This window comes from Beauveria bassiana, assembly GCF_000280675.1.
Source record: "Beauveria bassiana ARSEF 2860 unplaced genomic scaffold BBA_S00046, whole genome shotgun sequence".
Lineage (NCBI taxonomy): Eukaryota > Fungi > Ascomycota > Sordariomycetes > Hypocreales > Cordycipitaceae > Beauveria > Beauveria bassiana.
The window spans coordinates 4,006-29,810 of NW_007930881.1; the positions used below are offsets into that span (position 1 = coordinate 4,006).

General features: G+C 53.4%; 8 protein-coding genes across 8 annotated transcripts; 3 read left to right on the top strand and 5 right to left on the bottom strand.

Annotated features, from left to right (window-relative positions):
• Positions 1–872: 872 nt before the first annotated feature.
• BBA_09132 (UbiE/COQ5 family methyltransferase) lies at positions 873–1,514 on the top strand (the record flags this gene model as incomplete). Its single annotated transcript, XM_008604229.1, has 1 exon — positions 873–1,514. The coding sequence occupies one exon, from the start codon at positions 873–875 to the stop codon at positions 1,512–1,514; it is 642 nt and encodes a 213-aa protein (XP_008602451.1).
• A 2,522-nt stretch (positions 1,515–4,036) lies between these two features.
• Positions 4,037–5,812, bottom strand: BBA_09133 (FunK1 protein kinase; the record flags this gene model as incomplete). The annotated part of the gene is made up of 1 exon (XM_008604230.1): positions 4,037–5,812. One exon carries the CDS (start codon positions 5,810–5,812, stop codon positions 4,037–4,039), a length of 1,776 nt encoding a protein of 591 aa, XP_008602452.1.
• A 1,078-nt stretch (positions 5,813–6,890) lies between these two features.
• Positions 6,891–7,331, top strand: BBA_09134 (cofilin/tropomyosin-type actin-binding protein; the record flags this gene model as incomplete). The annotated part of the gene is made up of 1 exon (XM_008604231.1): positions 6,891–7,331. The coding sequence occupies one exon, from the start codon at positions 6,891–6,893 to the stop codon at positions 7,329–7,331; it is 441 nt and encodes a 146-aa protein (XP_008602453.1).
• A 2,704-nt stretch (positions 7,332–10,035) lies between these two features.
• Positions 10,036–11,901, top strand: BBA_09135 (polyamine transporter TPO5; the record flags this gene model as incomplete). The annotated part of the gene is made up of 5 exons (XM_008604232.1): positions 10,036–10,369; positions 10,421–10,716; positions 10,816–11,015; positions 11,083–11,660; positions 11,714–11,901. 5 exons carry the CDS (start codon positions 10,036–10,038, stop codon positions 11,899–11,901), a joined length of 1,596 nt encoding a protein of 531 aa, XP_008602454.1.
• Positions 11,902–12,132: 231 nt separating this feature from the next.
• On the bottom strand, positions 12,133–13,869 carry BBA_09136 (A/G-specific adenine glycosylase; the record flags this gene model as incomplete). The annotated part of the gene is made up of 1 exon (XM_008604233.1): positions 12,133–13,869. One exon carries the CDS (start codon positions 13,867–13,869, stop codon positions 12,133–12,135), a length of 1,737 nt encoding a protein of 578 aa, XP_008602455.1.
• Positions 13,870–14,297: 428 nt separating this feature from the next.
• On the bottom strand, positions 14,298–15,802 carry BBA_09137 (histone-lysine N-methyltransferase; the record flags this gene model as incomplete). The annotated part of the gene is made up of 2 exons (XM_008604234.1): positions 14,298–15,236; positions 15,296–15,802. The coding sequence occupies 2 exons, from the start codon at positions 15,800–15,802 to the stop codon at positions 14,298–14,300; spliced, it is 1,446 nt and encodes a 481-aa protein (XP_008602456.1).
• A 2,403-nt stretch (positions 15,803–18,205) lies between these two features.
• Positions 18,206–19,315, bottom strand: BBA_09138 (uncharacterized protein; the record flags this gene model as incomplete). Its single annotated transcript, XM_008604235.1, has 1 exon — positions 18,206–19,315. The coding sequence occupies one exon, from the start codon at positions 19,313–19,315 to the stop codon at positions 18,206–18,208; it is 1,110 nt and encodes a 369-aa protein (XP_008602457.1).
• Positions 19,316–23,728: 4,413 nt separating this feature from the next.
• BBA_09139 (Cytochrome P450 CYP586B1) lies at positions 23,729–25,593 on the bottom strand (the record flags this gene model as incomplete). The annotated part of the gene is made up of 4 exons (XM_008604236.1): positions 23,729–23,791; positions 23,864–25,039; positions 25,100–25,317; positions 25,410–25,593. The coding sequence occupies 4 exons, from the start codon at positions 25,591–25,593 to the stop codon at positions 23,729–23,731; spliced, it is 1,641 nt and encodes a 546-aa protein (XP_008602458.1).
• Between the last annotated feature and the right edge of the window lie 212 nt (positions 25,594–25,805).

Genomic DNA, 25,805 nt, shown 5'->3' on the forward strand with positions numbered 1-25,805 from the left:
AGCATGCAACGAGGAACGCAGGTCGTGCGTGGATGCATTTTGCGTTCCACTTGTCCCTGGCAGGCTCTCAAGTTCTTTTTTTTTTCTGCTTTTTTGAAGCGACAGCTTACGGACAGCTCTTGCGTGTTGAGCAGACGTCGTGTGAGATGGCATCAAAATGCCAAACGCATGTGTTCCTCCAACTTACACCTCCTAGATGTTAGTACGATTGAACAGGCCTCTCTCTGTTGTGGCATTGAAGGGCTCTACTGACGGCACTACAGTATAGCGGTCTTCCGGAAACGTGTGTCTCGTGCCCGTAGTCAAAAGGACAGACTTTCGAATCAGGAACCTAGAAAATTACCCAAACCTTCAATGCATCATACACGGTGGCTTATAACCACACTGCTTGTCGCCACGTATTTTTTTCAGCCGCTCTGCCCTTCTCAACGCCCCTCGCCCATCTGGCTCTGTGGCTGTAAGCCTTCAGCCGGCCGTATTCAGCCAGCGCCGCATCACATAGCAGTGCACGGCGTGTGCTTCGACCAAGGCGCCGCTGACTTTCCCCTTGCCTCGTGCTACAGCAGCTTTAATCAGTCACATGGCAGCTTATTCTAGAAAGTGGCTAAGCTCTTTCGAACTTTGCGGCTGAGCCTTGTTCCTACACCCAGTCGTCATACACACACACTTTTCCACATTGGTCTCAGCTGCCAAGTAAAACCGAAGCCGCATCTTGGCACCATATACTAGCCATAAACGCAGGGTCTTGGGCAAGTCAAAATGATGACAGGTGTTCTTCTCCTGTAGATTTTTCTTTTTCTATTGCTATAACAAGGACGCTCAAAAATTTTCACACACTGTCTTTTTTATTTTTGCCCACCCTGACCAACACAATGACAGTCAATGACGATGAACGCTTTTGGGATCGCGCTGCCGAAAAATACTCAACGAGCAAAGTGGGTGATCAAGCAGGCTACGAACGAACACTAGAAAAGACGAGGGGCTTTCTCAAGGACAGCGATTCTGTGCTGGAACTGGGTTGTGGTACTGGCTCAACTGCACTTGTTCTTGCGCCATGCGTTCGCCGATATCTTGCCACGGACCTGTCGCCAAACATGATCGACATTGCACGGAGAAAACTAGCCATGGAACCTTCGCTCACTGGCCTCGAGTTTTGCGCAACAACAGCCGATGCCCTGTCGAGCAAGGCGTCCAGGTATGATGCAGTCCTCGGCTTCAACTACCTGCACCTTGTGCGAGACCCCTCCACCACTTTGCAAAGCATTCACACACTGCTGAATGCTAGAGGTCTGTTTATCAGCAAGACGCCGTGTCTCGGAGAGATGAATCCGCTTCTACGATGGGTGGCTCTCCCGGTCATGAATACATTCGGTTGGGCACCGTATGCGGGCAGTTTCACCGCCGCTAGTCTCAAGAGTAGCATTGCGGCCGCTGGGTTTGAGATTGTCGTCGATGAGATACACGGCTCCAAGGGCAATGATAAGCGTCCGTATATTGTCGCGCGCAAATTGTAGCCTGCTTGATGGTGAGGAGAAAGACGATGCCTTTACTCCTGGCTGACAACTCTTGGTCTTGACGTACGTCATATCACAGAAATGATTGGCTAGACAGATGTGCTACAATAAAGACCGATTGATCTTTGCTGTCCTCATATTGAAGGGCCAGATATATTACCATGTCTGCCTATGGCGACCACAATATTGACTATTCTTACCCGAGCCCGGATACCTAGCGCGTCGACGGGCGGCATCATTCATAGCACATCTGCAGCACGACTAGTCAAGGCCATGAAGGACGGCAATACTCAGCAGAGCAAACCTGACTGAGATCGAATCTTGTCATAGACAAATAGTAGCGGCATATGTGTTACATCTCAGAGAGAGAAAGCATGTAATTTCTCGCTATCAAGGCTAGTAGAGGGATAAGCTACATCTCTAGACAACAATCAGGTAGCAGGTTTGCCCAAAAGTCTGCTCTACTTGCCCACTTAACAACCAGGGGGACAAATTTCGCAGCCGTCCGGGCCAAAGTAAGGTTTCCCGCAATCCAACCGTCTAAGACAGACCTATGTCAAGAAGGTGGTTAGTATCTCCTGAATGTGGTCGTATGAACGTCGAGTTCGGGTGGGCAGGAATTTTCATACCACTACCGGGCAGGGACCCTTAGGCTTGGGCGGACCGTAATTCTCGTTGTGGGAGCCAATGCAGGTCGTTCCTTGAGGTCCTTCAACTGCAATCCCCTCATCACATCCGTCGCCCTCATCATCAGGGAAAACAATATTCTGCGGCATAGCGGCAGTGATGCCGACTAGGAGAGAGGCAAGAATGACCCGAAGCTGCATGTTTATAAACGACTCAGATGTTATTGTCGGTAAGAAGAAAGAGTTATGAGTAGTTGGAGTGTGTTGAGTTTGAGCGTTTTGTGCAGTGCTCGAGTTCTTTATAGACTTCATAAACCGGGCGAGCTATAACCATTCATCTTCTATTCTACTATAATAGTGTTTCACTATTATCCTCCTCATCCTTCATCAAACACTAGCCCTATAGCCTCTATTAGTATTCTCTACTGACTCGAATACGGCATCGTTTCACGAATGCGGGCACCTACTTAGAAGCATATAACCATGTCTAATTTACAGGTTTCGTCCGCCATAGCTTACTAATTGAGCTGCTCGTGTGCTATGGCCGAGGCCTCGATTGCGTAATATATTCGCCGCGTTAGCATTATAATGATCTTTCACCTCCACTTATCAAGGGCTATACCGACGCGTCGACCGTGGGGCTGGTTTGAAGTTGACTCGTGACTTTGACAGGAGAGTGTGGCCCGCGAGCCGCGAGCCGCGGGAAGCCTATGACTAGTGCACACCGGGCCACCAGTAACACTAATCAAGGCTCTGTCTTTCAAGGTACGAAGTACGAGTGCTACATGTGCGGGATAGAATCTCCGGATAGATACGTCAATTGAAAGGATGACATACTTATAGCGCAAAGAGTTACAGACGAATAGGCACCTAATACACTTACTACAGCCAGTCTCTTGCCTCCTTTACGGTGTAAAATTCTCTATATATGCCTAGTCTCGTGTAGCAGAGTGCTCGGTTAGCGGCTAGTAAACCGTGATCAATGCTGGAAAAGAGCGCTTAGTCAAAGGATGCAAATTGAATATGCTCGCCAGGGTTAGTCAGTTTTCGTAGTTCCATAGCTAGGAACGCTCAGCCTTTTAGCTAGTGTTTCTAGGTAGTGGGAGACGAGACCCCTATTGCGTATAATGATTTGAAATACGAGGGCCTCATTACGTGCCTCTGTCTTTTTTTTACTAATTACTAGCATTATGCTGTCAACGCACCTTGACACCAAACAATTATTGATCCTGTCATACATATACAATTTCTTCAAAACCAATAAACCAAGACCATTTCCGCACCTCCAAAGACACGCTTTGTGTAGTCTATGAGGACACTTGCAGGCTCCTCATAGGTGACGGCGCCGCTGACACTGGCTGGAAGGCCTGTATGATTATGCACTAGCAGCCTCAAAAAAGTGGTTGGTTTCCTCCCCCTGCCTGTCTGGTAACCACCCTGGTAACGGTGTGTGGCGGATCAAAGAGAGCGAGAGCGACGGAATCACACGGCGAGGCACGAGCTAAAGCAAAGACCTGATGAATGTGTGTATGTATGAGAGAAAGAGAAGAGAGGCTATCTAGAAGGTGTGGCGGCTGATGAGGGTCCTGGCTGAGTCAGCGAGCCGAGGCGTGCCTGCCAACACGGTGCCCGCAATATTGCAGAGAGCTATTGCAGCGCTCGGACTGACTCGACTTCGGCATGTTGGGTAAGCGCGCCAATGACGAAGAGCATCTCGTTAAGCAACAGTCGAGATGGCCTGTTAATAGCGCCCATCGTCAACATCTGGCTGAAAGTACGGCTCAGCCGCTCTGCCCATGCGTTTGAGGTCCGCTCTTGTCCTAGCTGGCCTTGTTGTCAGCCTGTACTTTCGAGTGCACATCGGGCGATGATTGCATTGATGACTATACATACATATCAATTACATTCTTGCGTCAATCTTTGGCCCTCCGCAGTAATAGCTTCCTCAAACGCAGCAATCATCCCTTCGTAAAGCGTGCCCACACCGACCGGCGTGCCATCAGTACCCGTCCACGCTGTCCCGTCTCGTGAAGGAAATAGAAGTTGGTGCAATTTTTCGACCAATGGCTTTAGAGAACAGAATTGGCTACCGAATTCGCTCAAGAGTTCTTGAAACTTTTCGTCAGTCATGTCGAGAGTCTTGCGTGCAGCTAACGAATCCCAATCGCCATTGCTCCAATGTCGAAGCCTGCTTCCCTCTGGCGGAGACTCTGTATCGTCCGTTATTATCATCCATATGAGGACATAGAAAAAAGATTCTAGGTCATGTCGACAAGTATGGGGTTCGTTCCTCAGGACACCAATGGCCATGAATGGCCTGGTGCCAGTAATTCCGAGCTCTGCTTCCGATGTCTCGTCAAGGTTGATAGCGGAATCGAGGTCAATTAATAACCCCTTTGGCTGTTCTTTATCCTGGTGATCTAAGATGATGATATTGCCCGGCGAGATATCGCGATGAAGAAGTCCGGCATCGTAGTAGAGCGATCGATGACACATGATAGCATCCCGAAGTACTTGTAGCAGCTCGACCTGTGACTGGAAGCTGCAAAGGGGTCTGCCCAGGGGAGAAGTAATCGTGCAGATCAAGATGCGGTTTTGAAAGAAGTTGGTAGTTTCTTTCGTGTATTGAAGGAATCCATTGATACTGGAAGTCGTTTCCCGGAGGTTTTCTTCATTCTTGTTTTGTTTGTCGCCAACCGATGGGGTGAGAAACTTTCGCTGAGTTCCCCATCGAAGACATCTCCGCAGATTCGCGGTAGTCTCAAGCTCCTTGCAGTACTTTACTGAGACAGCACCCCAGACATGTTTTTCCTTCGCTAGATTTAGAAGCTCGTTCTCCGGACGGTCCCGGGCCCACTGCCACTTGAGCTTCAAGGCGTAATTCCAGTCGTGGGAGTCTGTTTTTTTGGCCCGGTAGCAGGTCGTGCCTGTACCAACAAGGCTTTGTCGGGCTGCAATTGGATGGCCCTCGACATGAAGTTTTCCAGACAAGCCATCCACCATACCATCAAGACGAAAGAAATTGCCGTCATCGCCAGTCTCAAAAATGTTGCTTTTCCCGAGGTCCTGGTCGGTCATATGCTGGTAGCTGAGAGCAATCGGGAGAAACTCGGCGAAGTCGTTCTGAAGGTCGAATGCTTTGCTACAAAATATGCCAGATCGATCAAAGACCCAAAGCTCTACCCGTGAGCCACGCATGTATAAGCCATGCAAGAACAGTCGTGTAGGCTGGCTGATAAAAACTTCATGCGCAGATCGGGACAGTTGTATCAGTCCATCTTGGTAAGGCAAACAATCATTGGGGTGGAACTGACCAATAACCTGGACACAATCCCATTCCATCTGCACGCATGAAGGTGATGAAGACGGCATGACTAAGAAAAACCCCGCTCTGTTCTGCTCGGCTGCTTTGTTGTTGCTAATTATGTGCCATGAACCTCGAGCGTTATCCAGCTCGCACGTTGCGAGCTCGGAGAACCAGGACAGGAAACTGTCGGGTAGCGGTGCTGCTGATGGGACAGTATAGCGACCACAAATTCTCCCATCCTTCCCAAGTTCCAAAATTGACCCCTTGTATGTATGCTGAAAGCTGCCAAAGTATTTGCCGGTGAACCCATTCATTGGGCCATGCATGCGGCCGTCAATGTTCTGAAGAATGTCTTCATCGTCCATCGCAAGACTCAGAGGGGAGGTAGAATGATTCGCCGACGACTGATGATCCACGGGCAATGTGGTGGGTCATTTCTTGTATGGGTGCGAAGCCCATGAATGATACTGGCATATCCTGTCGGAGTCGAAAGTATTTAAAAATGTGATTGCGAACAACGTTGATGGAGAAGGCAGAGGAGCCACGCGCAGGTGAAAATGACTGGCTGTGTTTTAGAGAGCTAGGACGCTGCTACTTGCGCACAAGACAAGACAATCTCACGTGGTACGAACGGCTAGGCATTAATGGATCCATAAGGGCAGGAAGGTCGCGAGAGATCCGTCGGCATGAATAACGTTTGTTTTGCAATTTTCGTCACTTGCTTCTGAATGATAGCTGGAGCGTTTCCGCTTGGGTCATCTGGGCATCGAAAAGTGAGCCAGCAGCGGATTGGAAGAAAGGCGCCTGCTAGCCCTCGGAGAATTTGGCGTTTGATTGGGCAACCCGATCACCCCGAGATCGCATTCCGTGTTTGCTCGCTGGGGGATAAATAGCTGAGGTGACGCTCACGGTGACGGTAGCGTTTAGCAGTGGTGGCGGGTTGGGAAGAGCCACAGCCAGTTCGAGGAGACTTGATCGCCAGTGCCTCCTCACCAAAGCCGCCGACGAGGATGCCATCGTCAGTGTAGGATGCCGGCGACGGGACCTGATGTTTTACTGAACGTCTTGTATCAGGGCAGATGCCAAGGCATTCTTTTCCCTAAGCGCACATGATGGGGCAAGAGTCGGCCGAGCGTGCCCCTCTCTGGAGGCGCTGGCGAGCTAGAGCTTACGAAGACAGTTTACCGCCTCTTCACGACACACTCATCCGCGCCGGCAATTCATTCCCTGGCCAATTGCCACCTTTTCGAAATCTCAAAGGCACCGCCTACCGAAATCGACCGAGAGCAACGTCCACTACCTAGTCTGCCGTGCCGTGCCCGCTTCGACTCGCCCGCTTCCGATCGACGGCCGCTCTTACCCCGGGCGCGAAGAAACGAACAGCAACGCGATAGTACAAAACTAGCCAATTAGCAGACCGACCTCTCTCGCTTTGCACACGCCATGTCTGGGCTCGAGGCCGCCGACATTGCTGCGGCGTACGATGCCGTGCGCAGCGACAAGGAGCCGACCAACTGGCTGCTCATCTCCTACGCCGGGCCGACCGGCAGCAAGCTGGCCCTCACGCGCACCGGAACGGGCGGTCTCTCCGAGATGGCGGCGTCACTGGACACGGGCGAGGTGCAGTACGGCTATGTGCGTATCGAGTACGCCAACGACGCAGAGAGCACGCGGGTCAAGTTTGTTCTGGTGATTTGGATCGGCGAGGGGACAAAGGTGATGCGCAAGGCAAGAGTGAGCGTCGAGAGCGGCGACGTGAAGCGCGTGCTGAGCCACCACAGCATCGCGGTAACGGCGAGTGATGTGGCGGAGCTGGAGGAGGGAGATATCGTGACGAGGTTGCGCAAAGCGGGTGGTGCAGATTACAATGGCGGAAGGGGATAGAAGAGGCGGGCACGACGGGACTGGACGGATGCGGGAATTCTCTGGCAGTTCGGATAGACCTGTTTGCGGCTGCTGGATATGGACTCGGGTGGTGGCATGGCGGTGATGAATGTGGCACGGTTGTCAATCTACGACATCGTAAATAGAGCTGTAATGGGGATTTTGAAGTAGTTATAGAGTTTTGGAGACATGGAATAATACAATTGATGAAGGACGCGACGTGCATGCATTCCTGCAGGTACAGGCATGTGATGTGTACCCTGGAGATACAGTTGATGGAGGACGCGACGAGCTGGCGGACGCCAACGCGATGGGCGTCGCTTGTATCCATCAATATGTAACGTATACGAGCCTTGTTCCCACGGCGGCGTGGACGTGCATGTATTCAATCAATCAAGGCTACTTCGTCTGTTCGTAGGGTCTGGTAGCTGGATGGCTTTGCCTCGTGGCTTTGGTAGCGTTGTCCACACGAAGGGCTCGTAAGGGTATTATTACGAGTACCTAGTGCCAGCCGCAGCCCTACTAGTTGAGACAGGAGGGACTTGGCTTTGGGGATCAACAGGAGCTAGCCAGATATGAAGAAACACCATACCAGTAGTTTCTTCAGCCTCAGCTGTCCCAGCTGTGAGCCTGCGACAACTGCCACACAAAGCTTCATGTCTCGTACCGGCATGCCAATAGTAGGATACCGACATTTCGTTCTCCATTCTGCCGTGACAAACCGCAGGCCCAGTCCGTTGCAGACGTTGCACCGTGTACTCCACTAGTCGTATCTTTTTGCGGCATATAATTCACTCTGGTGAGCACTGAGCACTGAGGAGACTGGTTCGTTAAATTACGGCTGTAGAAACGGTCCACTGGGGGCCAACCCACAAAGGGGGCAGTGGACAGTGTATTATTCAGTTGGTGCTTTAAAATTAAAATCAAAGCTAGTAGGCAATAAAGGAAAAGCCTCTTTTGAATTCGGTCAAGACCTTGTGTGGACTGAAAGCGGGTGTTTGGGCGAATGGCAAAGATGGTAGAAGCGGGCTGGCCGGAATGTGCTCGGCGCGATAAGAGAAGAATAAATAATCTGGTAAAAACGGTACTCCGTACAGGAGTCTGCGACCAACCAGACGGGCAGGTTGCAGGTGGGGCGGGGCGGTCCCCGTTGAATGCGTGGCTAGTCAGGAAACCGTACTTGGCCGCTTTGGGGACCGTCCGAGACGGCGGCGCTTCTTGGTTGGTGGAACTGGAGGGTTAAACCATGTTTGTCCTTCTGTTTTCATCTCCTTTTTTTTTTCTTTTAGGTACGGTACTCTGTAAAGCCCCCTGCAAGTTGTAGTGCAGCGCGGCTGGTGGCTTGTCCGCTAGTGAACGCCAGCGCTCTTTGATGGCTTGATTGCATGAATGGTGGTGGTGTGTCGCGGGTTCGTGGGCGAAGAAAAATATGCATGTGCGGAAAAGGAGCGTCTAAAAGGCCCGATGTTGTTGTTCTTCTTGTGATTGCTCTTTTGTCAAAGTCCAACTCGGTCTTTGGCAGTTGACATTTGGCTGACATGCTGTCACAGCCTGACAGTGAACAGACTCAACTTTAACCCCTCTCCCCATCATAACCACGCGGTTATATCGCGCCAAGTCTCTCCACTGGCCCCGTCCAAGTCAGATGGAATTGATTCTATTGAATCTCTTGCACAGTTTCGCGGCATGTTGGCCCCCGAGTGACGTAGGTCAAGCCTCCACTTCCTGTGGGCGAAGCCTCATCAGTGACCGGGCTCCCCATGGGAGGGGGACCCATCCGCTAAAAGTCCTGTGTACCAGTAGGTATTACGGACCCTCGCCCCTCCCCTCCCCTCAACCCTTGCAGTGACTTGCAAGAACCTTAGCAGAACCTGTGGCTAGTCAGCGTTGGCAATGTTGCATGGTTGCAGACGCCTGTTTGTTGGATCGGCAGCAGCCATGTCACCTTCAGACAATGGGCCATGGACCATGCAAGTGAAACCACCAAAGACATGTGGCTTTTATTAGAAAAACATGCAGAATTTTTCCCTCTTCATTTTAAACATCTATGCCCTTCCTGGTCGTTCACCAACAAACATAGGTGAGGATAATTGGTCATTAAATGCGCCCGCAGAATTTAGTTACAACGTACCACATGCACCAAGCCCTGTGCACTCCACTGTCGCCCGCCATCGAAAATCTTCTTTTTAGCCTTGCTGCTTTTTCGCCTCGCTGCCCTTGTCAATAACCAGGAACTCTTGTACTGTACTCTGTACCGCCCATTCCATTTTATTGTCAGCCTTTCTACTCTTCTTCCGTGTCTCGTCTTATATTCGGCTCCTCCCCCGCGCCCAGCCACGTTGCACGCCTTCACAACACCTTCTATACTACTTCTCCCCGGTCGCCCTGACACAGCGACAACACCAACACGTTGCCGCGGCTGACATCTAGCACAAACGCTTTTATTTATAGCCATTCTATCTCATCTCCATTTTACTGTGCATAGATACTTGAGACCCGCCTCTTGTACATCTTGGCTTCTTGTGGCGCACATCCTACGCCCCCCTCCGGTCGTCTGCCTCCTCTAGGCATAGCCTCACGTGCGCACCCTCGTCGAATTTCGACTCTTCCAACTCCCAACAGCCGCCAACCTCGACGAGTCATCTCCCCCTCTCTCTGTCACATACACACATCACCATCTACCTCGTTCTCCCTGCCCTCCACCATGGCGGACGGTTTCGACTCCAACGGTTCCGCCAAGATGGACGCAAAGACCGATTACGCTGCCCCGCGCATGTCGACCGAAGACAATGCCGACCACTTTCTCGAGTCCCTAGGCTACAAGCCCGAGCTGTCGCGCAACCGCTCTACCGCACAGGTCGCCTTCATGTCCTTTGTCCTCGCCTCGATTCCCTACGGTCTGGCCACTACTCTCATCTATCCCGTCATTGGCGGCGGCTCCGTCGTCGTCATCTGGGGCTGGGTCCTCGTCTCTCTCATCATTGTCTGCGTTGCTGCCTCTCTGGGTGAAATCACTAGCGTCTATCCAACTGCTGGAGGTGAGCTCAATTCGTTTGCCCTGTTTCCGTAGTCGTTGCTAAAGTGTCCAGGTGTCTACTACCAAGCATTCATGCTCGCCCCGGCCAAATGGCGTCGCATCGCCAGTTGGGTCTGCGGCTGGCTCTACGTCGTCGGAAACGTCACTATTACTCTAGCTGTCAACTTTGGTACCGCGCTTTTCTTCATTGGCTGCATCAACGTCTTTGATAAGGGTCTCGACGCCGAAGGCAACCCCATCCCCATGATTGAGGGCACCAGCTGGCAGCAATTTCTTATCTTCCTCGCCATTACCTTTCTCTGCAACCTCGTCTCCTCCCTCGGAAACAAGTGGCTGCCCTGGATCGACGTAAGTTGACAAGCTTCCCCACACCGAACTATCACCGAGCACGGCACCCGGCTCCGTGCTCCGTCCCTCCGTGTACTTGATTCATGCTGACTTGTGTAGACTGCTGCCATCTTTTGGACATTTGCCGGCGTCATTGCCATTACCATTACCGTTCTCGTCATGGCCAAGTCGGGTCGCAACTCCGGCGCCTACGTCTTTGGCCACTTTGAGACTGAGTCGGGCTGGCCCAAGGGCTGGTCCTTTATGGTCGGTCTCTTGCACGCCGGCTACGCTACTTCATCTACCGGCATGATCATCTCGTACGTTTCTTTGGCCGTCAACTCTTTAGACCCTTACCATATTGGGCAATGTGCTAACACGTCACAGCATGTGCGAAGAAGTCCAGGAGCCCGCCACCCAGGTCCCCAAGGCCATGGTAGCCACCATCTTCATCAACACGTTTGCCGGCCTACTCTTCCTCATCCCCCTCATGTTCGTCATGCCCGCCGGCGAAATCGCCGCCATTATCGCTTCCGGTCAGCCCGTCCCCTACATCATCAAGTCGGCTGTCGGCTCTCCCGGCGGCGCCATTGGCCTGCTCATCCCTCTCATGGTACTCGCCCTCATCTGCGGCATCGGCTGCACCACCGCCGCCTCCCGCTGTGTCTGGGCCTTTGCTCGCGACGGCGCCATCCCCGGCTCCAAGTGGTGGATCCAGGTTAACAAGAAGCTCGATGTACCCCTCAATGCAATGATGCTCAGCATGATTGTTCAGATCGTCCTCGGCGTCATCAACTTTGGTTCCGCCGTGGCCTTTAATGCCTTTTCTGGCGTTGGCGTCATTTGTCTGACAGCGTCGTACGCCACTCCAATTGCCATTAACATGCTCACTCGTCGCACCAAAGTCGCCGATGCCCCGTTTCGTCTCGGCAAGTTTGGCTACGTTGCCAACTTTGTCGCCGTCGGTATGTTGTCGTCCCAACTTCCAACCAAGGAAAAATCTGCTAAACAGTCACAGCTTGGTCGCTGCTCGCCCTCCCCCTCTTCTGCATGCCCACCAACTATCCTGTCACCAAGGTGGAAAACGTCAACTTTGCCTCGGTCGTCTTTGCCGCTGCCATGACCATTTCTGCGCTGTGGTACGTTGTCTGGGGCCACCGCAACTACGCCGGTCCTCCTGTTCAGGAGCATCAGCACGTGCAATAAATCTAGGCGTGATTGGGTACTGTGCATGTTTTGATTTTGGTTTAAAGCCCCGGTTCAACGCGGCGTTTTTGCATATCTGTGGATGCGTGACCGATATATACTATACCCAGCAATTTACAACATTCACGAACCTAAACACCCAAATGTTTGGAATAGTAACATCACATCCAAGCCTCAGCCTAATTCATTATACAAGTATTCGTTACACCATGCTATACGTCCCCAATCGGGTCATGTAGCCTCCTTGACCAACTCCCAGCATTTTCGCATTCCTGTACCCATCGACTCCGTGTCCACACTATCCGACCACCTTGCCTCCGTCGTTCTTTCAACGCCCGCATCCTCCGTCCCTTTTATCTTGAACAGATGCACATGCATTGTAAGTCTAATGTGTGAGAATAGCCACGGCACACTCCCCAGCTCCCCCACATGCTCAACCTCGTCCTTGTTGAGCCACCCCTCCACGAATTCTCTCGCCAGCTTCTTGCGCTCAGCCGCCTTGCTACCTTTTGGATTCTCCAGCAAGGAGCTCGGAAATTCCCACAGGCCGGCCAGTAAGCCCTTGGCCGGCCGCTTCCAGATCAGGTACCGGCCGTCGGCGCGGACCACCGCGCACACAAGCGTCTCCTCCTCCCGGACGGCCTTTTTCACCGCCTTGATGGGAAACCGGCGAGCGTGGCGCACAATCCCGTCAATGTCGACTTTTGGTTTCGCGGACGGCTTCGCGGGCACAGCAGACTTGGCAAAGAATGCGGACAGTGTGGCTTGTTTGCCGCCTTTAGTGACCGCGGGTGGTGGTGGCTGGTTCTCAACATCGTCGGTGTCGTCGAATGGTTGGCAAACCCCGCACAGATCCTCCATGTCCGCAATGCCATTCTCGCCCACTCGTGACTTTTCCTTGCTCAGCAGGGCTAGACCCTCGCTGTACGCGCGACACGTCGATGTAATCGGGCACGCGCCGCAGTCTGGCCTCGGCGCGCAGACCGTGCTGCCCAGCTCCATGAGCGCCTGCCCCCAGCGTCCCGGCCGATCGCTTCTCGTATCCGCCGCCGCTACCTCTTCCCCATCCTCCCCGTCGAGCGCCACGGCATTGACGAGCGCCTCGGCCGCAGCCCAAATCAAGTCAATGACCGCTTTATCCGTCTTGATGTTTCCGTAGAGCCCCAGCTGCCGACTCAGCACTCGCAGCACGTTGCCGTCGACCATGGGCGCCGGCCGTCCAAACGCGATGCACGAGATGGCGCCGGCTGTGTACCGCCCCACGCCGGGGATCTTCTCCGCGAGGTCTGCCGCGGAAGAAGGCAAAAGACCTTGCATGGAGGGGTCACCGACGGCGAGCTGGGCGGCTGTGTGGATGCGCGTCGCGCGGCTGTAGTATCCCAGGCCTCGCCACGCCGCGAGCACGTCATCCGTGTCAGCGGCAGCCAAGTCGTGAATCGTAGGCCACTTGGACATCCATCTCTTCCAGTAATCCACCACGACGGCGACGCGCGTCTGCTGCAGCATAATCTCGCTGATCCAGACCTCGTACGCGCGCTTCTCCAGAGCGGCGCGCAGCTCAGACGGAGAGGCAAAGGAGGACGGGTCGATCCAGGGTTTACGCCAGGGCATGGCGCGGGCGGAGCTCACAGAGTCGAACCAGGAGAGAAAGGCGGCGCGAGGGCCGCCGTCGACGAGGAGTAGTAGAGGCACATGGTACGCGAGCGTGTGGCAGCGCGTCGGCGGCAGGCTGGGGGTGGTGAGGTCGGCGGTGGGTTTTTGCTGGTGGAGGAGGAGGAGGGCGCGATAGGCATCGAGCTTGGAAGTTGAGGAGGAAGAGGCTGTTTTGCGACGCTTGGCGGGTCGCGCGAGGGATACGCTCTCAGAGTCGCTGGCTGAGGGCGAGGATGAGGAGGAGGAGGAGGAGCGGGCGCGTGTGCGTGCGCGTGCGGCGGCTCGGCGTGCGGCGGTCCTCGTCTGGCCGCGCATGGTATAAAAGACGACAGAAGAGTGCAAGACTGATTCAATAGTGAGAATGGGCAAGGTGGTGATTGTGTGTAACTATGCTGATGCTGGGGTGAGTAATTCTGAGCCGCTCATAGGCCGTCGTCGGGGGGGGGGGGGGGGCTTGGCCGATCGCGACTTTACGCGTGTGGAGGCGTCCATCGAAGATTTATTATCGCCTTAGCTGTCTTTTCTTTCGCGTCCGAAACCTGATTACATGCGCTGGCCATATTTGAACGCTCATCATCCTCTATAATGATGGCTTCTTCTATATCAACATCTTTATTATTAATATTGATTTTGGTAAAATCTTCTCATCATGCCATCCACGTTGCCACTCATTCACATCAATTCCGTATCGACCTAAAACAGCCTCTCAACTTTTCACACACATTTTAGCCTCCTCTAACCGTCTACTTTACTTTTTTCGCGGCCAGCGATCGACACAGCGCCTTGTGTTCCTTGAAATGTCCCACCTGGCATTCCCGCCCGCAGTACCAAACTGCCTTGCACCGCCCGCACGCCATGAGCCGCGTAGCCGCCTCCTCCCCATCCTCCTCCTCCTCCTTTCCGCATCGCGCGCACCGGTTCCTCCGTCTCTGCGCGTCACCATGGTCGCCGCCGCCGCCGTCGACCGCGGATAGTAAGCGCTCTGCCTTGTCCCTGGCCAGCCGCAGAATGCGCTGCTCGCCGACGCTGACCTGCGCGGCTGCCCAGGCGTTGCCTCCCACGGGGTACACGTCGCCGGCGGCGAGCTGCGCCGTCAAGATGTCGAGTGGGATGCTGAAGCCTTCGAGGATGGCGCTGATGGAGTCGATGAGGAACTGCAAAATCAGAGTCTCGCTGTCGTCGCTGATTTTCTCGTCGGCGCCAGTCGCAATCTGCATAGTCATGGCGCCGAGCAAAGACTCGTCGAGCCGCTGGATGCGTAGATATCGGAGTACGCTGCGAGGAAGCGGATCATTCGCAGTGAGAGGGATCGTGCAGGCCGTATCCAGGCCGGCTAGTTTCCACAACCTCTCTTTCTGCTCGTAGAGCGGCGCCATGGGGCTCGTCTGCAGCACGAGATCGTAGCTGTCGTGGGGATTCTCCGGCAGCACGAAGCCGTAGAGACGCAAGAGTCTGTTGTTGGGAACGGGCCCGTAGTAGATGAAGACTTGGTCGCCGACATTGTAGTCTTTGGAGGCGAGAATAGACAAGTCCCCGGTGGTAGGGTCGTAGGCATGGCACTGCTTCACGTCGGATGAGTGGTTGAGCATGTCTGCAAAGGGCGCCAGAAGCCGCAAAGAGTTTCCCTCGGAGACGGTAAAGTCCATGCCGCGACTCCATACCGTGCAGAGTGCCCATTTATACTAGAAACGACAAGCCATGTTAGGTGCTGCTTTGTAGCTGGCCGGTACATGTTACGTACATGTTCTATGCCGAATTTACTCAATGGGAATAGATTGCGATGGCGCATCAACACGCGCGTCAGCAACTTTTTATAATCGTCCCCGATCCTGCCTCGTAGCTGCGTCGTCAGCGTATACAGCGAGCTTCCCTTGCACACCTGCATCTCCTCGTCGCTGAAGAAGATGCTCATGGTGTACCTGTCCGGCAGCACGTCCACATGGCTCCTCCGACCCGCCTCGTACGCGCCGTCATCGTCCGGCCGCCGCCGCGCGCGCACCAGCAAAATGTGCAGCGCCAGCGTGTCCTCCACCGACAGCGGCGGCTGCAGCGCGCGAAGCACCGGACCCAGCAGGCGATCCGCGTACGCGTGCTCGACCGTCCACAGGCACTGCGCGGGTATGGTGAGGATGCGCTCGCCGGCGGAAAAGGCGCGCTGGGCCTGCACGCCACGGCCGGTGAGGGCAAAGTCGGCGACTTTGAGATGGGGCAGGCCGAGAGCCCCGGAGTCGTTGAGCCAGGCCTCCATGGCGCGGGGGATGAAAAGCCGCGGGCGAAAGCGAATACTGAGAGGTTGGTGATGACTTGAGCAAGAATGGGTGTTGATCTGACGTCTGGCAGCAAGTGAAGATTTTGAGGCGGGGTTTGTAAATAGCTGCAAAGAAAGACGTAGTAGCAGCGCCACCAACCACGACAGCGATCAGGATATACAGCAGCTGACAAGGCGTATGTTGTTCCTTGCGATTTCACACCAACACAATTTTTCCAACAGAAAATACTCTGCTTACTAGAACAAAGTAATTGTGAGGTTGTTTTGAATCATTGTGTGTGGCAACCAACTGGGGTTGTACAGCCTTGTTCAGGCACAGATTACGGCGTAGTACTTGCGCCCGCGTGCTATCGCACTGTGTCTCTGAGCGCGCAAATATACCACGCGAGAAACAGTCGTTTTTACTTGTCTCATCTACACTCACCTACAGGTACAAGTATTTTTTTTTTTTTTTTTTTTTTTTTTGCCTTTGATTCATTCATCTGTAATGCTGTAGTAGCATCGCCCCAAGCGGCCGATTCTGTGGAGCGACCGTTGATCTCACTCAACCCTGGGCGGCTAGCCTAGGCTAGCTAAAACACTGACAGCGATGAAACAAACACTGTGCAGACCAACAAGAGCCAGAAGCATTAATAACACAGGTTTACGGGTGACAGGGTATAAAACAAGGCATCCCACGTAGCCGGGATATCATTACTTGGATCCCCGACCTCTTCATCCGAACAACTATGCCGTTGGTGTTGTACATTAGCTTATGCTTATAATTCTCCGAGTTTCGTTCTTGTGACCCGCGACTGTAGCGTGCGCCGCCCGTCATCACATGTACCAACTACTTGCCAGCAATCAGTCGAGTCGCCCGACCGGAAAAATCGCCCAGTCGGGCACCAACAAGCCCAGCTCACAGCCTGTCTGTCTCCTCTCGCCCAGTCCCTCCCCGGCAGCAGGCCGTTATACCCCATACACAATTATCCGATTTCAGCATCACCCGCATGCCATGACTCCCCGGCCGTACTGCAGGTACAGAATCCCACAGCCGCGCAAAGCACGACATGCGCAAAAGCACGACATGCGTACGGGATGCTTGGCTCGGCAAATATGCACTCCATGCCGTCCCGTCCGTCTCGGGACTCGCCAACTGTCACAGCCTTGCCTGTCAAACCACACACACACATGCCCAACTAGCATCATCTCCGGCACAAAAACATCCTTACACACTCAGCTCAGCAGGGATATACATACACAACGTCCCCTTCCCATTCTGACTAATCCGTACCGACGACGCGTAACCGCCCGAGTTTTTCGTTTCCTTTATACAAGATACCAGGGTATTTGACTACAAACCTACACCACTTGTTCGTAAAAACTTTCCCCCATCACAAGACACATACATAACCCCCGTGTGTCCCGCAGTTTTTCGACTTGTAGCGGCGCCCCCGCTCTCGGCGTCCCAGCCCGCGTCCAGGCAGCAACCCGGCCGATGGGACATGTCGGTCACTCGAACGGGGTGACGTGCTTTTAATTGCTAAATCAGACTTGATTCGTCAATCCCCATTGCTAAATGTGGTTAAATGTTCCGATGATGGGCTAGGGTCTATAGACCGATTCTACCCTTTGTGAAACGGCAGATTGTGGTTCTTTACACGGCTGCCTACCGAGCTCTATCCCCCGTTGCTAGTGGAACAGGCCCAAGCCCAAACTCATCATCGACGACAGACAGACACAAGGCGTAAAAAGGCTATCAAAAAAGGCCAAAGAAGTCCAATCGAATTTTCAAGACTTTCAACTCCAATCTCCCGAATTTGCAACTTTACAGAAACCAACTAGCCCTCCAGGCAGCAAGTCACTGGTCCATCGATACGGGCCCGCCTACACCAACTGATCTGCCTTGCGTCCCTCATCATCCTCCCACCCCTCCCCCCCCTTCCCCCTCTTCTCGTGAATCCCCTAGGGCTAAAACACTGCAAAATTCAATCCGTTCCTTTTTGGCCAAGACAAAAACCCTGGTCACATCTGCAGCAGATTTGAGCGGGCGGGGCTAGGCAGTAAGTGTAAGTGTGAGTCAACGATCCGACCTGACAACTGCGGGCTTGGGCGTGCCAGTGGTATCGTATGCTCCTCGGCCCACGTTGACAGTCACTGAGGTTATGGGTGAGATAGGTATCAATAATTGGTTTTTTCCTGTCATTATGGCTCCGAGAGCCTTGTGTCTATGATATCTGAAATAAAGCTAATAAAACATTTTTGCTCGCCTTTGGCCGTTGTTCTTCTATATCCCGTTCTGTTGTGTCCCAAATATAGTTCATCAGTAGTAAAGTAAAGTAAAGTAATCGCTGTTGCTGTTTGCCCCATATTCTGTCCTCCTTTGATACTCCCACCTCTTTTCTACTCCCAGCGGTAGAGACCGTCATCATAGGCGATGCGGTGACGACGGCTTCCAGGCCCTACCGTCGCGCGACGCTGTGGCACGGTGCGCTCCCGCATACGCTGATTCTGCGCCTCAATCTCCTCCTGCTCTAGCATCGCAGCCTTTTCGTATGCTCTGCGTTGCCTCCAGTTTTTGTCCTCGACATTCAGACGGCTCATGACGCCGCCTAATTCCTCGTGCCCATCTCGACGGCTGCGACGCTCCGTCACAGGCTGCTGCGACTGCGGCTGCGGCTGCTGCTCATCGACGGTACGCACAGCGGGACGGTTGGCAATTTCGTCGTTTGCATGCTTGATGCGGTCGCGGAGCTCATCCGTCTTGCGCGAGCTGCGACGCTCGCCACGCTCATCCCTCCGCCGGCGACGCTCCTCGTCATCCGCAGCAGAAGAGAAGGAGCGACGACTGCCCTGCGAGCTGGCCGATGTCTGGCGCGAGTGTCGCGAGGAGCTGCTGACGGGCGAGGCCGGCTGGACCGCAACGTGATGATGATGATGCAATCCGCGCTGACGCTCGTCCACGAGGTATGGCTGGTTGTAGTGCTGGCGGGGGGAGCTGCTGTAGGGGATGGCGAGGTTGGCAGAGGGCGACGAGGGTGCCGTGCGCGGCATGCTGTTGCTCTGCGGCGGCGTGCGCGGCGTAGGCGGGTGCGGCACCAGCATGACGCGCTCTGGACGACTGCTGCTGCTGTATGCATTGACCATGCGCTGGCCGTTGACGTAGATGCCCGGCTCGCGTCGCCGCGAGGACGATGTGGACGAGTGGCGGGACGAGTGACGAGACGACGAGTGAGGGTCGGCAGAGCCGCGGCTCGAGGGACGAGGAGAGTAGTTGGACGGACGAGGAGAATAGTTGGAGGACGGTCGCGGAGAGTACTCGGGCGTCGGGGGAAACGAGATTGCGGGTGCGGCCGGCGCATGAGGCAGCTGGTCTCGCGATGCCGGCTGCTGCACCACGGTGTGGTCGGCGCAGGGACGGTTGCGGCGCGACGCCGGGCACAGCAAGACCTGCGAGGTGGTCGAGCGGTGTCCGTCCTGGTGGACAGTGACAAAGACTTTGGTGGTGCACATGGTGAATGGCGTTGAGCCCCGCGATGGGGGGGGAGGGAGAAGCAGTAGCTTTGTGGTGGTTGATGGGGGGGGGAGACGGCAAGTGTCTTGCTGAAAAGGCTCTACAATGTAGTAAGTAGAGCAGTAGAGTACAGGTAAAGTAGTCAAGATGTTATGTTGTCGTGAGTATAATGGAAAGGAAAGAATTTGTTGGAGTTGAGGGGGGAAACGAGGTAGTTTATAAGTGCATCGCAGAAGAAGATTGGTGTAAGTCGAAGAGGCAGGGTGTGTGTGTTCATGGGTAGGGGGGGCGTGTGGTGGCGGGCGAAGAGGTACTTGCTGCATGTATATAAGACTGGTGAAAACGCCTTGTACATGGCAGATCAACTTTTGTGTGGAGGCCATTGTGTCCTTGACTGGGGTGGGGGAGCAGCAGCAGCAGCAGCAAAACGGCATTGACAAGAGGCACAACAACGAAAAGAGCGAGTGGGACGAGGCAAAGGCGTCGCCTAGACTTTACTTACCTGGGCTTGTCATCTAGTGTCATCTAGGATGGCATGGCCATGGCCCGCGGGCGGTGGTGGTGCTAGTGGTGCTGGTGGTGCTGGTGGTGGCCTTGGAGGCCGTTTCTGCCTGCTCCAGGCCCCCCAGTTTCCGACAATGACTGTTCGGCCTGGCCTCTTTGTGGGCTAGTTGCTAGCAGCACATGCTCATATGTTGGCACACCCCCATAACTTATCGCTTGTTTCTTTTTTTTGCCCTTGGCGGGGCGGAGTTGTCGTCGCGAGTTGACCCATTTGGTGCTGACAGCTAGTTACCAGGGTTAGGGGGGAACGCGCCGGCCCGGGGAGGGAAGACCCAAAGGGCTCGAAATAACTTGAATGGCGGGAATACCAAAGCAGACGTCTGCTATTTTTGCACGGGTTCGAGTTTCGAGTTTCGGAAACGATGAAGCGAGAGCCATTCATCCTTCTCGAGCGCTCGAGAAGGAACTTGAGCGGTTACTGAAACTACGAGGGCCGGCCTTTGGGGGGCGGCCGACTGGAGAGAAGCAGACCGGATGGAGGATACAGAGGATTTTGACGCCTGGGTCATCTATAGTTGGCTACAACTCTGTCCCTGGAGCCAGTGTGAATCCGATAATAAATCCAACTAGTTCTTCAGTAATCCGTAACTAAGTAGTGGCCACTTGCTCGGTCGTTGTCCTTGGTCGGTCCCTTGGTCTGTACCTGGGCGACAAGTCGCGCGGACAGAATATGGAGAAAAACGCCTCGCAATTCTCCTCGTCTCGACGCCTCCAACAAGCCCTGTAAACCCCCGTCAGTCAGCGCAACTTTTGCACACTGTCCGTTTTTGTGTTTGTCGGCGAGAGTCCGTGACCTTGTTGACACTTTTTGCTTCCATTCTCTTCCAAGGCAAAAAAGCGACACCACAAGGGAAAAAAAAAAAAACGCCAAAAATCACCCCCTCCCCCTCCCTCGACAAGCTCTTTGTAATGATCAACTACCGCATGCATGTCAATTCCGCCCTATCATCAGGTCCATCTTGACAAGCCTGCATGCTGCAAATACCACTAGACTGAACCTGGGCCATGGCGCAAATATCATACCAATAAACTAGGTTATTAGGGCCAAAAAAAAAAAAGCTTTTCGAGTCACGCCTGCAACTCCGAATCTACATCCTCGTGATGGGCACGCCAAATCTCTTGGTTTAGGCTAGGCTTGGCTTGGCTTTCCAACGGCGCGCCTCACTTTTGTGAATAACTAACTAATCTTGTTGCCTCTTTTGAAACGCGCAACGCGGCCCGAGGACGCGCCGTCTCAGATGAATTATTGCCACTGTTCGACACTGTTGAATCATTACCTCAACATGTTGGAAATCGGATTTGCAATTAATTCGTTACGGAATATTAAAATGTATAGCCTCGATGCTAGTTGATTTAGTTACCCGTCAGCCGTTCAGCCCTGGGGGGTGTGCAATTACCCAGTAACTACCCAGTAGCAGCGCCGAATTGGTCTTTGGCAGTTTCCAAGTTTGCCGGTTGGTCAATGTACTCGTCTGAACGTTGGTGTTTGTTGCATAGTTTCTTTGCAGGACTTGTTCAACCTCTATCAGTACGTCATACCTCAACACCACAACCTGCGCATCATCGCAACAACGCATGGCAGAATCCAATATTTAGCCGTTATCCTCGAAATTCTCGCCTTTTGCCACCCCCGCCATGACCAATTCACCCCCTTCTTCTTCAAGGACCCTTGCCTTTTTTTTTTCCCCCCTCGTAAACCAGGGTTCTAGACACCAGCCTGTGCCGTCAGAGGCGTCCGTCAGCAGACCGACGCCATCGTCGTCGCCCTCTCCCACCCACCCCCCCGGGTTAACAAAAAAGTCGACTGACGCAGGCACAGGCCACCACTTATTGGTAGCCTTGTTTATACCAACAGATGCTTTTTCCATTTTGACTGGTTTAACTACCAAATTGTCCATACTTCCCCCATTTTGGGGGCGGGAAAGCGGCTCCCCTTTGACAAAAAAGCAGGGAAAAACGTGTCCCAAAAGGCTGCCAGATACCGGTATTACTCCCCCCCCAGATGCGGTACGAGAAAAGCGACACGCGACTCCCCCTTCTTTTGCCGATGTCTGCGCTCGCTAGCTACCAGTGAGGCGATTGGCTCGTGACGAGGTTGTCGTCACGACATTGCGCGGAAAACGGCAAAATCGCAAAAAGGGGTCACAATTGTGGTCGCCTTTGACCGTGACGCAGGCATGCTACGTCATGTCTTTTTTTTTTTTTTTTTCTTTTTCTCTTTCTATTTTCGATTTGCCGCTCTCTCACGTCCTCCGGCTCTCCCGAGGATGTGCAAAAAAAAAAAAGAGATGAAAATTTGCTCGTTGTTGCGGCGCTCGTTCTCGACGTAAATTGGCGTCGTGATTCTAAAAAAATGCGCCCCGTGGCTGGTGAGGCCTCCCCCTCTCCCCTTTTTAGTTTCCAAATACTCTGTAATTACCTGGGAAATGGTAAAAGATGATGCCGTTTTCGAGTTCAGCCGCAAGTCGGGAATCACCGGACTTCTCTTAGACTTGTTGGGCGATTGTTCCTGACAGGCGGCAGGCGACCGCGCCGCCATGGCTGCGCTCATGCTTTGCAGGAACCGTATCCAATTCCCCCAGCTACCGAGGCAGTGCAATATGAATTTAGTCGAGTTTAGTGCTGGGCATGTCCTCTAGCGCACCAAGGCTGAATGAAACAGTCCTCGTGGACTGAGGCTAGTGCCCATGGGCTTGTGGCTCAGCATAAGCCTCGTCTGGCTCCGCCGCAACGGCCCGTCCCAGCCTTATTCGTCACTATTGCTCCTAGTTAGTTACTCCTACTAAGTTAAGAACTTGATCATCATAACGAGTAATACACCCACTAAAAGAATCCTCCGTGCTGATTAGGGCGGATTCGTTTCGCTCGCAGGCCCCCATCGCCGAGACTTCTCCTGACAGCAAGGCACGCGCCCGATCCGGGTTGCTGGGTTCGTGGGCGTGTGGACTCACTCCCCAATCGTCTGAAACTCAAAACTAGGCCGCCCATCATGGCCAGAAAATCTGCTATTTCGAGCACCGTTTCCCATTATTCGCCATCACCCTCGGCACCCGCCGGCTTGTGCGAATGCTCAAGTGTTTCACACGACGCTGCGGCGCGTGCTTGGATAGGCTCACGATGCTTGCTTCGCTACAAATTTTTTGCCCTGTCGTCCGCAGTAGGCGCTGTCGATCGGGCGACTTGTAGGCCGGACACATGCAGATGGCTTATTCCCACGAGCAGTCGGACGCGACCCTGCGTTGGCCCTCTGTAGCCGCCCGTTGCGCATCGGTGCAGTCTGCGCATCCATGTGACACGAGCGCGATGCAAGCTCTGAATCAAAATAAAAAATAAAAAAATTAGGACCGTTAACTTTTGCGAGACACTGATTCAGATGTAGTGAGCGTCAGAGTAGCCGGAAACTAAACTTGGTCGCAGTGTTGAAGAAAGAGTCGCAAGCTCTTGCTCGACGCATAATTAGACGAGCTGCCACCTCAGGACGAGTACCTAGATCCTCGCAAAACAAAAAAAAAATGGCTTTTCAGTCTATAGTCACTATGGCATTTTTATAACAGGAATCACAAAGGCAATCAAGGAGTTGTCAAGTCAAGGGTATTTATTAAAAGGCACATGCTTCAAACATGCATCTCTCCCTCACCGCCACAGCTTCCTTCAGGCGTTGCTCAACGCTGCCGGTGGGCAAGACACACCCCTTTCCAATAATGCTCGTCGCTCCTCGTCTAATCTCTGGGATCGGTTGTACTGCCTGATAGTGTAGACGACGGCCCATTAGTATGTACTTTTGGGAGATACATTGAGAGAGCAAAAGGGAAAGCGTGAGGCTGCTCTGACATAGATTGGATGATGCCCTAGGTAGAGTAGCATACTTGCATCATCATGCCATCCACTGGCTTGGCAGTAATCTGGTACATCTACGCATTATTCCAGTCAGCACGTAGCTTCGACAAAGTCACCATATCAAAGAAAAAAAAAGCGCCACTTACAGGATATAGCCACGACTTGGGCCTGGAAACCCCCCCATCATCAACCACCACCCTTCCCTCATCATCCCTCTCCAAGGCCCCCAGACCAACTTTGGTAAAGTCAAAGTGCCGCGCCAAAACAGCAACCACGATGCAAGCTTCCAACAGGGCCAGTTCCTGACCAATACAGTTCCGGGGCCCTCGTTCAAATGGCCTCCAAGCACTCGCAGGGTATGCCCCCGCTGCATCGAGCCAGCGCTCCGGAACAAAGTCCTCTGGCGAGTCACGATACACGGTCCCATCTCTTTGGAGAATTCTATGACAGTTCACCATGATAGTCCCGTCGAGACAGTACTCTTCTCCGGAACAAGGGTCCCGGACAGTGAAACCCTGACCCGGTGGAACATACCTTGCCGTGCTAGCCGGCGGGTACAACCTCAGTGTCTCTTTCACCACAGCTGATATATACTTCATTTTTCTGACGAGGCTCGGGCCGGCTTCAGATCGGAGTGCCTCTTGGACGATTTCCGGTCTCGTGTCCTTACCAAACAACGCGTCTAGTTCCTCTCTCACACAGTCTCGCGCGCGCGAACAGCACGACAATTCATAGAATATCCACGAAAGAAGCACACCCGTCGAGTCATGTCCAGCGAAGAAGAACGTCATTAGCTGATCGCACGCGTTGCTCACGGCCTCGGGAGTGGGCTCAGTTTCCCCACCCGCAGAGAACGTGAGCGCGAGTATCGATCGAGGCTTTGCTGGCTTATTTCCCGACGAGATTTGCTGTCGATATTCAGCATATTTCCGTAACACAAGGTCCTCCAAAATGGGTCTGAGCTGGCGTGTCAGCCGCCGACGCTTCTTTTCCATGAATAGAATGGTCCACCAGCGCTGGCTGTGGCGAGATGTATACGTCTGCAGAATTTCGAAGAAGAGACGGACAATTTCACTTTGGGGGGAAGAGCCGCAATCAATTTGCGCGTGGAATTCCTCGTCCATGACGACTGCGCCAATAACGTCGATTGTGAGACTGGCGGCGACGTTGAAGAGTGAAAATGATTCCTGAGTTTGAGAAAAGGCCGTGAGACGGGCAATCGTCGGGGTCAATTTCTCAACCATGCAAGGGAGGAGCGACATGAGATGCGCTGGTGCAAACGCTAAAGAGTACGTCTTACGAAGACGTTTCCATTCTTGGCCCTGTAAGTTTATTAGTTCAAAACTATGGTTCCAACTAGACCAATTGGACAAGGTGGCTACCTCAGACGTCAGGATGGACTGTTGCCCTGTGAGGTGCACCAGGTCCTTTATAGCAGATGCCTTGGGCGGACTGAATGGAAATTTCGACGACGATCTGGCCATCTGCTCGGCCAATTCGTGGCTAGTGAGCAGCACGACGGGTTTGCTGGCCGGCCACATGTCGACGAACATGAGAGGCGGTTTGCCCAGAGCATCATGCATGTCCTTGAAAACGAGTTCTATTTGAAAGACATGAGCGAAATGGGTTAGCTTATGGCCGCCCTGATGCAATTTATTGACACATGTATGTACGTGCACCCCTGAAACATACCCGGATGTCGATCTATTGGGCCCCGGGATCGAAACTCGCTGTACAAACGTAAATGGCCCCATACAAGCGATGTCGGCAGTTGCGGCAACCGCGCAAATTGCTTGAGCCGCCTGTGCCGCAGCTTGAGATAGAAATGCGTAACAAGTAGCGCCAAAGCTGCGAGCAGGACGGAGAGGAAAGCCATCGTAGACCCTCGCAACTCGTCCGTCTTTGAAAGGAAAAGAAAGAATAATGGGCGGGTTCAAGGTTGCAAGTAGGCTGTCAGCAAAAGGAGCCGACGTCTCGCTACGTTACAAAATGAAACAAGCAAGATGGGCATTTTTCGTTGTTTGCGGATATTGAGATATGTTGTTACATTGTGGTGGGTATCGACTTGCGGTGGGTATTAAGCTTGCA